At 36.8% G+C, this 14,678-nt stretch overlaps 1 protein-coding gene across 1 annotated transcript in view; it reads right to left on the reverse strand.

Moving 5' to 3' along the window:
* STAC (SH3 and cysteine rich domain) overlaps positions 1-14,678 on the reverse strand; it is a 160,584-nt gene that overhangs the window by 33,060 nt on the left and 112,846 nt on the right. Inside the window, exons 7-8 of the mRNA XM_017508491.1 lie at positions 9,445-9,509; positions 8,082-8,170 (exon numbers count right to left, since the gene is read on the reverse strand). Of these exons, the coding sequence (XP_017363980.1) occupies positions 8,082-8,170; positions 9,445-9,509 (154 nt within the window). The remainder of the gene's footprint in view (positions 1-8,081; positions 8,171-9,444; positions 9,510-14,678) is intronic.

Consider the following 14,678-nt stretch of genomic DNA (forward strand, 5'->3'; position numbering starts at 1 on the left):
CATCTAGTTTTGAAATACAAGAAAGAACTGACTGGAATTAATATTATTAAGGTCCTACTGTGTACCAGATATTGCTATCTTATTTAATCACCTTGATCCTAGATCTAAGTAAGGGGAGTCAGAGCAAGGCTTATTATCCCTGTTTTCAAGATGAGAAAACAGGTTCAGAAAATTAGCTAGTAAGCCCTATTGTTGGAAAATAGAGAAGGGATTGTGTGACTCCAAAGATTAGACAAAGCCCGGAACACTGTTCTGTTACCTTAGTGCACTCTCGCCCGTAGCAGACAGGAAGGGAGGGGAAGACCAAACACAGACACCAGGAAAGCGCTTCTACAACAATCCTGGTGAGAGATGAATGTGGGGGTAGATACAGTTGATTTTAGGCAAAGAGAAGGAGCAGGAATTGAGCATCAAATATGTTTTGGGGAAAAGTAGAGTGAGGCCTCTCCCTGGCCGGCTTGAGGCCTGGGCAGAGGGTGACATCTTTCACCCTAAGGAGCAGGTTTGTGGAAGGGAGGGTAGAGCTGCCGTGCTCTGTAGGTTGCTGGGGTAGACAGGTGGGTAACTGAATCTGGAGGTCCAGGGAGAGGTCTGGATCACTGGCCTTTGGCAGAAGCTTTCCTTACTATTGAGCAGATATGTAATGAATACTTGCTGATGTGGTGATTCATTTGCTATGATTGACAACTACTGACTTTGCCAGCTGGGTGTCTTTGTCCTCAGGCTCACACTCCCCACAATTCCTGTACCCTCGCTCCCTTGTTCTCTATCCTGAGGACAATACCCATTGTGCTCCCCTGGATCAGAATGCAGGTGGATAAGAATGCTATTGTGTTAAAAGGGATTTTTTTCTACTTTATGATCTGAGGAGAAAAAGATAATTCACAAAGCTCCAGTTCATTCAAGGAGTTATGCTGAATCTCCAAAGCACTGCCTTACACATTCTAAATCAGGTGCCTGGCTTTTAAAATGGGAACCTACAGTCTCTTGGCAAAAAAAAAAAGAAAAGAAGAAAAAAAAAGTAAGTGTGATTTATCACTCCAATCTCGAAGTCCATGTAATGCAGACGTTTCACTCCTGGGAATGGATAGTTCTGATTGCCTTCAGGCAGACTGTAAACGTTTCATTTGTGACCAGACAACTTGACTTCTAATGGCCTGCAACCAACTAAAACAAGCAGCAGAGTGACACCACCACCAGATGGCTAGACATCATTCCTCAGTATCCCAGTAACATTCCGTATTTTTCTGAAATTGCCTTTTTTTTTTTTTAAAGTTATGATTTCAGAATAATCTAATACAAAGCTGTAGGACTTCTATAATAGAAAGCTGTTAAATCTTAAATGTTACACACCCAACTGACAATCTCAAAAAGGACCAATATGGTGTACTTATTTGCAAAGTAAATATATGTCATCCTTGTCTTCATCAGCAGATAGTTAATTGTGGGTCATCCGGTGAAGGCATGGCTTCATCCCAGCAATGAAGCCTATGCAGGCGCTGCTCTGGCTCACAGGGCTTGTCATATCTCTAACAGAACAGGGTTTCTCTTGAAAAAGGCTGCCTCCTCCTCTCCCACTGATGACCCTACCCAGAACTGTTCAGGTAATGGTTACAACTTCAGCCAGGGAGTTCATCATGACGATTTTACTCAGCAATGGAGAAAACTCAGATGTACAATAGTTTAATTGTCTGTACAAATGGAAGGAGCCAGGACCTAGGCCCCAAACTTTGCTCTGGAAAGACCCAAGTATCACCTGACAGCAGATCCCACACTAATTCTGAAACAAAGTTGACTCCAGGGTGTGAGCCAGGGAGAGTTGTGAGACTCCAGCAGGATAAATAAATCTGCTATGATGTCTTGCTGGATATTAAATCCACCATGAGGTGTGGCAGAGCTGCTGGAATTGATCCTGATGGCATATGGAACCTGGGAAACAGGGTCTAACTGAAGCCCTTCAGCGGCTCTCACCAATTTAAGGAGTTTGGGGAAAGTAAAGAGGAGAAGGGAAATTTCACTGAGGTGGTGAACCATGCCTGAAAAATGACACAAACCTGAAGATTTGGAGGAGCCCAACTAGCTCCAGTGTGGTGAGGCAAGGCTTTCCCAGAAGCCATGTGAAGAGAGTAACTGGTGATTGATAATTTGGCTGGCACAGCATTCAGACAAGTGGCATCTACCTCCAAATGGAGGCTATTTTCCCAATGCACGGGCAATTAAATAGTTTTGAGTGCTAATTTATCTCTCCACTTTTTTTTTTTAGAAGAGGAAAGAGCCAATCTCCAAGGGTCCATTTGACTGGGAAAGTAATCTTTTCTATTCTGCTCTAGGATGGGAAAACAGAGAGCCACATCATGAGATTGCTCATGTTTTGGGGTCATGAATGCATGGAAGCAGAAGTCTTTTTCTTGGGATAGGCCAGTGAACACCATATTATAAAAACTTTGATAAGTACTTGTTAGTGAGTGTTTATGATTTTAGACACTAGGTGTTTAATTTCCTTTCTATTGTTTTAGCCTCACTAAATACCTTAAGGGAAAGAGGTCATTATTATTCTTTGATAAATAAGAAAATCAGAGTAATGAGATGTTTATAAATTACTTAATGTCACACAACAAGTAGGATGTGAACCCAGAATTGACTCTAGCTTAGCAATCGCTGAAACACGAGGAACCTCAAGCTATGGTAAGAGAATGGTTTAGATTTTGAGAAGGTCGCAAGACTCATCTATTCTCTCTAGTATTTCAGTTACCACTAAGTAGATAGTTCCTAGTTGACTCTGATAGTTTTAGTCTGATTTTTCCCTCAATGTTAATTGGAGATTTTATATATATATATATATATATATATATATATATATATATATATATATACACACACACACACACACACACACACACATATATGTGTGTATATATATATATGTATATATATATGTATAAAATAAATTATTATATATATAATTTAAGTTTTGGGATACATGTGCAGAATGTGCAGGTTTGTTACATAGGTATACATGTGCCATGGTGATTTGCTGCACTCAACAACTTGTCATCTACATTAGGTATTTCTCCTAATGCTATCCCTAGCCCCTCACCCTCCGACAGGCCCTGATTTGTAATGTTCCCTTTCCTGTGTCCATGTGTTCTCATTGTTCAACTCCCACTTATGAGTGAGAACATGCTGTGTTTGATTTTCTGTTCTTGTGTTAGTTTGCTGAGAATAATGCTTTCTAGCTTCATCCATGTCCCTGCAATGGACACAAACTCATCCTTTTTTATGGCTGCATACTATTCCATGGTGTATATATGCCACATTTTCTTTATCCAGTCTGTCACTGATGGGCATTTAGGCTGGTACCAAGTCTTTGCTATTGTGGATTGTGCTGTAATAAACATACATATGCGTGTGTCTTTATAGTAGAATGATTTATAATCCTTTGGATATATACCCAGTAATGGGGTTGCTGGGTCAAATGGTATTTCTGGGTCTAGATCCTTGAGGAATTGCCATGCTGTCTTCCACAATAGTTGAACTAATTTACATGCCTATCAACAGTGTAAAAGTATTTCTATTTCTCCACATCCTCTTCAGCATCTGTTGTTTCTTGATTTTTTAATGATTGCAATTCTAACTGGCATGAGATGGTATCTCATTATGGTTTTGATTTGCATTTCTCTAATGACGAGTGATGATGATGTTTTTTTCATGTTTGTTGGCCACATAAATATCTTCTTTTGAGAACTGTCTGTTCATATCCTTCACCCATTTTTTGATGGGCTTATTTGTTTTTTTTTGTAAGTTTGTTTAAGTTCCTTGTAGATTCTGGATATTAGCCCTTTGTCAGATGGATAGATTGCAAAAGTTTTCTCCCATTCTGTAGATTGCCTGTTCACTCTGATGATAGTTTCTTTTGCTGTGCAGAAGTGCTTTAGTTTAATTAGATCCCATTTGTCAATTTTGGCTTTGGTTGCCATTGCTTTTGGTGTTTTAGTCATGAAGTCATTGCCCATGCCTATGTCCTGAATGGTACTGCCTAGGTTTTCTTCTACAGTTTTTATGATTTCAGGTCTTATGTTTAAGTCTTTAATACATCTTGCATTAATTTTTGTATAAGGTTCAAGGAAGGGGTCCAGTTTAAGTTTTCTGCATATGGCTAGCCAGTTTTCCCAACAGCATATATTAGGTAGGGAATCCTTTCACCATTGCTTGTTTTTGTCAATCAAGCAGAAGAAAGGATGTCAGAGATTGAAGATCAACTTAATGAAATAAAGCATGAAGACAATATTAGAAAAAAAAAAGAATGAAAGGGATAAACAAAGCCATTTAAGAAATATGAGACTATGTGAAAAGACCAAACCTAGGTTTGATTGGTGTACCTGAAAGTGATGGGGTGAATGGAACCAAGTTGGAAAACACTCTTCAGGATATTATCCAGGAGAAGTTCCCCAAAGTAGCAAGACAAGCCAGCATTAAAATTCAGAAAACACAGAGAACACCATAAAGATACTACTCGAGAAAAGCAACTCTAAAACACATAATCATCAGATTCACCAAGGTTGAAATGAAGGAAAAAACATTAAGGACAGCCAAAGAGAAAGGACAGGTTACCCACAAAGGGAAGCCCGTCAGACTAACAGTGGATCTCTCTGCAGAAACCCTACAAGCCAGAAGAGAGTGGGGGCCAATATTCAACATTATTAAAGAATTTTCAGCCCAGAATTTCATATCCAGTGAAATAAGCTTCATAAGCGAAGCGGAAATAAAATCATTTACTGACAAGCAAATGTGGAGAGATTTTGTCACCACCAGTCCTGCCTTAAAAGAGCTCCTGAAGGAAGCACTAAATATGGAAAGACACAACCGGTACCAGCTACTGCAAAAACATACCAAATTGTAAAGACCATCGACACTATGAAGAAACTGCATCAACTAACAGGCAAAACAACCAGCCAGCATCGTAATGATAGGATCAAATTCACACATAACAATATTAACCTTAAATATAAATGGGCTAAATGTCCCAATTAAAAGACACAGGCTGGCAAATTGGATAGAGTCAAGACCCATCAGTGTGGTATATTCAGAAGACCCATCTCATGTGCAAAGACACACATAGGCTCAAAATAAAGGGGTGGAGGAATATTTACCAAGTAAATGGAAAGAAAAAAAAAAAGCAGGGGTTGCAATCTTAGTCTCTGATAAAAGAGACTTTACACCAATAAAGATCAAAAGAGACAAAGAAGGGCATTATATAATGGTGAAGGGGTCAATGCAACAAGAAGAGCTAACTATCTCAAATATATATGCACCCAACACAGGAGCACCCAGATTCATAATGCAAGTTCTTAAAGACCTACAAAGAGACTTAGATTCCCACACAATAATAGTGGGATACTTTAACATGCCACTGTCAATATTAGACCGATCAACGAGACAGAAAATCAACAAGGATATTCAGGACTTGAACTCAGCTCTGGACCACGTGGACCTAATAGATATCTACAGAACTCGCCATCCCAAATCAACAGAATATATATTCTTCCCAGCATCACATCACACATACTCTAAAATTGACCACATAATTGGAAGTAAATCACTCCTTAGCAAATGCAAAAGAACGGAAATCATAACAAACAGTCTCTCAGACCACAGTGCAATAAAATTAGAACTCAGGATTAAGAAACTCACTCAAAACCATACAACTACATGGAAACTGAACAACTTGCTCCTGAATGACTCCTGGGTAAATAACGAAATTAAGGCAGAAATAAGTAAGTTCTTTGAAATCAATGAGAACAAAGATACAGTGTACTAGAATCTTCGGGACACAACTAAAGGAGTTGTTTAGAGAGAAATTTATAGCACTAAATGCCCACAGGAGAAAGCAGGAAAGATGTAAAATTGACATGGTAACATCACAATTAAAAGAACTAGAGAAGCAAGAGCAAACAAGTTCAAAAGCTAGCAGAAGACAAGAAATAACTAAGATCAGAGCAGAAATGAAGGAGATAGAGACACGAAAATCCCTTCAAAAAATCAGTGAATCCAGGAGCTGGTTATTTGGAAAGATTAACAAATTATATAGACTGCTAGCCAGACTAATAAGAAAAGAGAGAAGAATCAAATAGACACAATAAAAAATGATAAAGGGGATATCACCACTGATCCCACAGAAATACAAACTACCATCAAAGAATACTATAAATACCTCTATGCAAAAAACTAGAAAATCTAGAAGAAATGGATAAATTCCTGGACACATGCACCCTCCCAAGACTAAAACAGGAAGAAGTTGAATCCCTGAATAGACCAATAACAAGTTCTGAAATTGAGGCAATAATTAATAGCCTACCAAGAAAAAAAAGCCCAGGACCAGACAGTCACAGCCGAATTCTACCAGAGGTACAAAAAGGAGCTTGTAGCATTCCTTCTGAAATTATGCCAAATCATAGAAAAAGAGGAACTCCTCCCTAATTCATTTTATGAGGCCAGCATCATCCTGACACCAAAACCTGGCAGAGACACAACCAAAAAAAGAAAATTTCAGGCCAATATTTTTGATGAACATTAATGCGAAAGTCCTCAATAAAATACTGGCAAACCATATCCAGCAGTACATCAAAAAGCTTATCCACAATAATCAAGTCAGCTTCATCCCAGGGATGCAAGGCTGATTCAACATACACGAATTTATAAATGTAATCCATCACATAAACAGAACCAAAGACAAAAAGCACACGATTATCTTAATAGATGCAGAAAGGCCTTTGATAAAATTCAACACCACTTCATGCTAAAAACTTTCAATAAACTAGGTATCAATGAAATGTATCTCATAATAATAACAGCTGTTATTATTATGACAAACCCACAGCTAATATCATACCAGATGGGCAAAAACTGGAAGCATTCCCTTTGAAAACCAGCATAAGACAAGGATGCCCTCTCTCATCACTCCTATTCAACATAGTATTGGAATTTATGCCCAGGGAAATCAGGCAAGAAAAAGAAATAAAGAGTATTCAAATAAGAAGAGAGGAAGTCAAATTGTCTCTGTTTGCACAGGATATGATTGTATATTTAGAAAACCCCATCAACTCAGCCCCAAATCTCCTTAAACTGAGAATCAACTTCAGCAAAGTCTCAGGATATAAAATCAATGTGCAAAAACCATGGGCATTCCTATACACCAATAATAGACAAAAAGAGAGTCAAATCATGGATAAACTCCCATTCACAATTGCTACAAAGAGAAAAACCTAGGAATACAACTTACAAGGGATATGAAAGACCTCTTCAAGGGGAACTACAAACCACTGCTCAAGGAAATAAGAGAGGACACAAACAAATGGAAAAACATTCCATACTCATGGATAGCAAGAATCAATATTGTGAAAATGGCTATACTGCCCAAAGTAATTTATAGATTCAGTGGTATCCCCATCAAGCTACCATTTACTTTCTTCACAGAATTAGAAAAAATACTTTAAATTTCATAGTCTATATAGCCAAGACAATCCTAAGCAAAAATAACAAAGCTGGAGGCATCACACTACCTGACTTCAAACTATACCACAAGGCTACAGTAACCAAAACAGCATGGTACTAGTACCAAAACAGATATATAAACCAATGAAACAGAACAGAAACCTCAGAAATAATGCCAAAGATCTACAACCATCTGATCTTTGATTAAATATATTTTTTGATTTCCTATTAGACCCCACAGGATACCAAGTGCATTTAATGTTCAACTTTCATGAAAACTCCCATTAGCAGTTCTGTTGGGCATGTACTAAAGGGATGCTTCCCAAAGTGTAGTCCTAGGCCAGCATCATCAGTGCCACCTGGGAACTCCTTAGAATGCAGCTTCTTAGGCCCTGTCTCAGACCTGATGAATCAGAAACTCTGGGGATGGCCTGTGTGTTAACCAGTCCTGCAGGTCATTAGATGTATGCTAAATTTGAGAATCACTGCTCTAAAGCATTAGCGGGGGCACAAATGGAATTACTTTTTCACATGAAGAAAAACTGACTTTAAAATTTTATTCTTTTTTTTTCTTTACAGAAGGTTTTTACCTCATTTCCAAATCTTCATTCTCCTGTGGTACAAATTTGTACAAGGCAACGTAGGTGTTCATCTGTAATGGGTCTTTGGAAAGAGATCCCTGAAAGAGAAAATAAAAGAAAAATGAGAAAAGGAAGATGAAAGAAATTGAGAGAGGAAAGAAAGAAACAGGAAATGGAGTACTTATTTCAATGTAATTTCAGTGTATAGATCTTAAGTGTTAAAACGTCTAAACATTACTAAAGATTTTCTTTCAACCTTGCATTTATTATTAATTTCTTAACTGAGGTTGGTTTCACTATAAACAACTTGAAAATAATTACTTGGAACTGTTTGCCGGAAATACTGCAATTTTCCTCAAATAAATTTTCTTTGATAATATACTTGTTCATGAAAAATGATACAAGTTAGACTTCAGAAATTGGAATATTCTCTCTAAAGAAAGAGGGACACATGAATAGTAGTGCATAACCCTTGCTTCCTAAAATTAACTGTTTATCAGTTAGCCAAAAAATTGGTATCTAGAATATCAAAGGGAACCAGGTATATTCATCTGGCAATGAGTTCATATATGTTGAGAAAAAAGCATAGGTTTTAGCATTAGATTGATATAGTTTACATTATGGTACCACCATCTATCAGCTATGAAACCTTGCAATAATGACAATAAAACTGCCGTTTAGATAGTTTGTTGTGTGCCAGGCATTAGATTACATGCATTAACATACATGAACTTAACAACAACTCTGTTAGGTAGATTCTATTGTTGTCCCTAATTTACAGATGATAAAAAAAACTCTTGTAAGTGTCATATAAATATTAGCTATGATTACTAACCAAATAAATGTTAATGCTATAAAACATTTACACTTTATAATAAAGAAGTTAAAATTATATATTATTTCATATATAGTTGCATAATATAACTATATAGTAATATAATAAATGCATGCTATAAATTTATAGAAAACATGCACAAAAGCTGTACACAACTATGTATATCATTTTTAGCTATGTTTAACTCTCCTCTTCAAAGCTCAGGTACATTATATAATATTCTAGTCTGTCTTAATTTTACATATATAAATGAACATATAAAATATGATGTATACTTATATGCTATAAAATACAGTGATAATATATAATTCTATAATCTTTTATATAAACAGAAACAAAAGGTGTACAGTGCAATGCTTACTCTTTTACCTTTTGTGCACTGTGATATTTATGTTTATTCCATGCTATGATACATTGTGCTATGTTATTGTATTCTCTAAAGATGCTGGTCTGGACCCACTAAATTGATTTCATGACCCACTTGGGTTCTATCTAAGGACACCTGTCTGACTAGTCTTCTGTGACATCTGTAAATACCTGGTGGTTTATGTTCTTTGCTGGATCTCTGAAATCATCAGTGCCATTTTCTGGATATGTAAACACTGAAGGAGACAAGAGAAAGCAGGTGCTTTATGAATCTAGTCACCATTGAAAGATGGCTTTATTTATTCTAAGTACCAAACTTCGCTTCTACTTTACTGCTTATTGCCTGTTCCTCACCCTCTGTGACCCAGATTTCAGGTCATCTTCCATGTGACTCTTCTCCCACCTTCCCATGCAGCATTCTGCACCGCCTTCTCTGTGATCCCACAACTTTTGCACATGCCTGGTTAGCACTTGCACTTATAATTATTGGCAATAGTGTGCTCATATTTGATCTCATTTGGTAGTGTACTTCTCAGGAGCATCTGTCTTTGTCGAATGTATCAAACTGCTTGTTAATAGGTTGGTGGGTGAGGTGTAGTCCAGTTTAGTTTTATTTGAGCTGCCTCATCTAAATATGATTCCTTAATCTATATTCAATATCTTGATTCTAGTTTCTTGAAAATATCTACATTCTATTTAAGCTTTAAACTTCAAAATATTTCCTTGATTTCTTATTGTCAATGTACTGGGGCTATTATATGGTTTTTCTTTTAGTTTATTCTTGGGAAGTATAATTTTCTTCCTCTTGTATTTAAGTATCCACTCTGCAGCCTTTGATAGCGGACAAGCCTTCACAAAATGGGCAGGAAGGCCGGGCATGGTGGCTCACGCTTATAATCCGAGACTTTGGGAGGCCAAGGTGGGCAGATCACTTGAGGTCAGGAGTTTAAGACCAGTGTGGCCAACTTGGTGAAACCCCATTTCTACTAAAATACAAAAATTAGCTGATTGTGGTGGCACGTGTCTGTAATCCCAGCTACTTGGGAGGCTGAGGCAGGAGGATCACTTGAGCCTGGTGGGAGGTGGAGGTTGCAGTGAGCTGAGATCTCACCACTATATTCCAGCCTGGGCAACAGAGCAAGACTCCATCTAAAACAAAAAACAAAAAACAAAAACAAAAACCAAAAAACAAAATGGCCAGGAGTTTTCATTGTCCACATACCCAGCTGTGGGAGGTCCGTGATGGATACTGGGACTTCTGCCTTATCTAGTTTGGTCGACCTAACCTACCTCCATGACTAATGGCATAGCTTTATCATTCTAGCTATGTGTATTTTCCTTAAACAAAAATGTGGTAAATATTTCCAAGTTTATATAATAAAGCTTTGTTGTCTAAATTACTCTACCAGTTAGATGACTTGAAATTTTAAGATTATACATTGCTGCTTTATTCTTCTCTTTGATTTGCCTTCAGATTATCAAGGAAATGTCAGCAGAGGGCGGGGGGAACACCACGGAAAGCTCTGAAACCTATTTCATTAGAGCACTGACAGCCTTTACTGTTCTTAAAATAGCCTCAACAACAGTGATATAGAAAACGTGTTTCAGAACAAGAGACTCTGCAAATGTAGTAATGCTTATCAAGTATCTATTCTCCATGGCTTGTAGTTCCAGAGTTTATGATGCAATTCCATTATCCCTAGGAAGCCAATATGCAGTCTCTGGTGGAGCTCTGGTTTGTAAGTAACCAGAAAATGAAGCCCTGATTCTGTGAGTCTCATTTGTCTCAATATTTGGCCACTCAGCTTGATGTGTACCAGTCTAAAAAGAGTACAGATTAACAAAACCTTTTTCTGGTATTGTGTGACTGTCTGAAATCCTACTGTAAACACCTGATTCCCTAAGTATAAAACTGGACACCTGTAAAAGAATATTAAATATTTGAATGGGAATATAAAGAGAATCTTCCTAGAAAATTCCTGATTTGGACTAAAAGGGCATCTACATAAAGTGCACACACAATGTTCAGTGTGGATTGACTTTACAATTTTGTAACTTCACATTGTTTTAATTTTCTACTGAATCTCCCTCTAGCCAACTGGCTCAAAATGTGTACCATCTTCGTAAACTTTGCTGAAAAATATTTGAAGTAACCTCAAATATGTTTTCAGATATACGGTTGCAAGCAGAAATGGAAGGGTGCAAAAATAATTTTTAAAACCTATTCCAACCATTTCTAAAACTTTGATTTAAAGGAAGGGGAGAAGAGAAAGGTAACTATCAAAAACATATCATACACCTTTTACTTTTGGTGCTTTAAATTATTTCATGAAAAATAATTTGGTTGTTTATTTCACCTATAACAAGTATTCAAAGAGTATGTCCATTATGTAGGTATAATTTCTAATGCTACAGAAGCAAAATGAACCTTTAGTTCTTACCACATTCCCAAAGAACTTTCTTCTTTTCCCATCCTATATGCTGTCTTTTGTTTTTTACCTTGCAGACCTGTGAGACCCAAGACCACTGTGTTTTTTAGTTAGATTATTATTTTTTTAACCTAATAATGCAGCAAGTTACGATCCTGGATTACCTGATGTGAACCCAAATTTGCATCCCTGGAATAAGTTCAACTTGGTAATTATATAATGTCTTTTAGAACTTCTTTATAGGTTCAGTTTACTAAGATTTTGCTTGAGATCTCTGCATCTGTATTCAAGAGAAAGACTGGCCAGTGATTTTCCTTTTTCATGTCATCCTTGTTTGGGTTTAAAGTCAGTGTAATCCTAGCCTGATAAACTGAGTTGGAGAATGCTGCTGTCCTTCTTCCATGCTACTTCTTGTTTCTCTGAAATAGCTTATGTAATCTGAAAATTTTCTCTTCCTTAAATGTTTGGTAGAATTTACTTGTAAAGTTGTTCAGGCCTGGCATTGTCATAGTGTAAAATTTAAAATATTGATTCAGCTTCTATAAGTATTATAAACAAATTTATGCTTCCTATTACTATTTCTTGAGTCATGCTTTAATCATTGATATCTTTTTTTATATCTGCCCATTTAAAAAATGTTTTAAAATACATTGGCATTCAGTTGGTTATAAAATTCTCTGGTTTTCTTTCCAATCTCTGTTATGTTTCCCTTTTTCGTAGTGATTTTTGTTTCAATAAAACAAAAATCTCTTTTATCTTAAAAAATCATTAGAGATTGTAATTTTGTTTAAAAAACACTCAAGATTTATTGATCTTTGTAATTTAATAATTTCTTCTCTTGTCTTTATTATTGCCTTCTGATTTTTTGTTAATTCTATTTTATTTTCTGACTTCTTAAGTATAATGCTTAGATTATTACTTTTCAGACTTTGTTATTTTTTAACCATCATTTTAAAGCTAACTACTCAAATCCCAACATCAGCATTTTTGATATGTGTTGTTTTGATATGTTTTCATTCTTATTTAACTTTAAATATATTCCAATCTTTATTATGTATTCCTTTAACATATGATTTTTTTTTGTTTTTTTGGTTTTTTTTTTTTGAGACGGAGTCTAGCTCTGTCCCCAGGCTGGAGTGCAGTGGCGCAAACTCAGCTCACTGCAACTTGCACCTCCCCGGTTCAACTGATTCTTCTGCCTCAGCCTCCCGAGTAGCTGGGACCACAGGCACGTGCCACCATGCCCTGCTATTTTTTGTATTTTTAGTAGAGACGGGGTTTCACCCTGTTGACCAGGATGGTCTCGATCTCTTGACCTCATGATCCGCCCACCTCGGCCTCCCAAAGTGATGGGGTTACAGGCGTGAGCCACTGCACCCGGCCAGTTTTGTTTTTTTGCTTTGTTTCTGAGACAGGATCTTGCTCTGTCGCCCAGGCTGGAGTGGAGTGGCACAATTACACCTCACTGCAGCCTCAATCTTCCAGGTTCAAGTGATTCTTCCCCCTAGGCTTTCAGAGTTGCTGGACCATAGATATGTGCCACCCTGCCTGGCTAATTATTTTAAGTTTTGTAGTAGAGACAGAGTCTCTCTAAATTACCTAGGCTGGCCTTGAAATCCTAGCCTCAAATGATCCTCCCACCTTGACCTCCCAAAGTATTGGGATTACAGGTGTGAGCCACCATGCCCAGCCAAGCTATAAACATTTTAGAAGTGTTTTTGTTTCACAAGTTATTGGTTTTCCTAGTTTTCTTTTGACTATTGATTTCTATCTTAATTGCACTGTGGTCACAAAGATGTATTCTACATAATAATTCTGTGAAATTCATGAAATTTGCTTTATGACCAAGTGAGTGATCAGTATTTTAAATCATTCTGTGTGTTCTTTTTGAAATTAATTTTAAGTTCAGGGGTACATGTGCATATTTGTCACACATGTAAACATGTGCCATGGTGGTTTGCTGTACCTATTAACCCATCACCTAGGCATTAAGCCCAGCATTCATTAGCTATTTTTCCTAATACTCTCCCTCTCCCTACCCCACTCCTCCAACGGGCCCCAGTGTGTGTTGTTCCCTTCCCTGGGTCCATGTGTTCTCATTGTTCAGCTCCTACTTATAAGTGAGAACATGTGGTGTTTGGTTTTCTGTTTCTGTGTTGGTTTGTTGAGGGTAATGGCTTCCAGCTCCATCCATGTTCCTGCAAAGGACATGATCTTATTCCTTTTTATGGCTGCATAGTATTCCATGGCATGTATGTGCCACATGTGTTCTTAAAAGGAATGTGACTCTTCTACTTGTTACATGGAATGTCCTTTTTAGGTCAATTAGATTAGGATTGTCAAATATGTCATCGAATCCTCTATATCTGTACAGAATCTTTTTGTCTATCTGATTTGCCAATAACTGAGAGGCATCTTAAAATCACTCACTAATTTGGAATAATTTTTGTCAATTTCTCCTTGAGTTTCTATCAGTTTTCAGGCTATGTATTAGGTATACACAAGTGTAGAATTTATATCTTCTGATGAAGTGAACATGACCATGTAAATAACACTTTTAAACTCTGTAATGCTTTCTTGGTCTTAAAGTCAATTTTCACATATTAATACAGCTATATAATTTTTTTGCTTAATATTTGCCTGTAATTGCCCCTTTGTTTCTAGATCTGAAAAGTTATTTAATCTGCCTATGTTTTTCTTTTCCCCTCTGCAGAAAGTTAAAAAAAAAAAAAAAACCCTTTGTTTTTAACTTCAGTATCCTTATGTTTTAGATATTTGTAAGCAGGATATAGGTCATTTAAAAAATCTAGTCTGAAAAACTTTATCTTTTATCTAGAGTGCTTAAATCGGTTTACATTTATTTTGATTACTGATAAATTGGGATTCCTGCCTAACATTTTCTTTTGTATTTGTCCCAAATTTTCTATGCTTTTTCTTCTATTTTGCCACTTTCCATCTCTTCTTTTTTTTTTTTTT

This window comes from Cebus imitator, unplaced genomic scaffold (assembly GCF_001604975.1).
Source record: "Cebus imitator isolate Cc_AM_T3 unplaced genomic scaffold, Cebus_imitator-1.0 Scaffold391, whole genome shotgun sequence".
Taxonomy (NCBI): Eukaryota; Metazoa; Chordata; class Mammalia; order Primates; family Cebidae; genus Cebus; species Cebus imitator.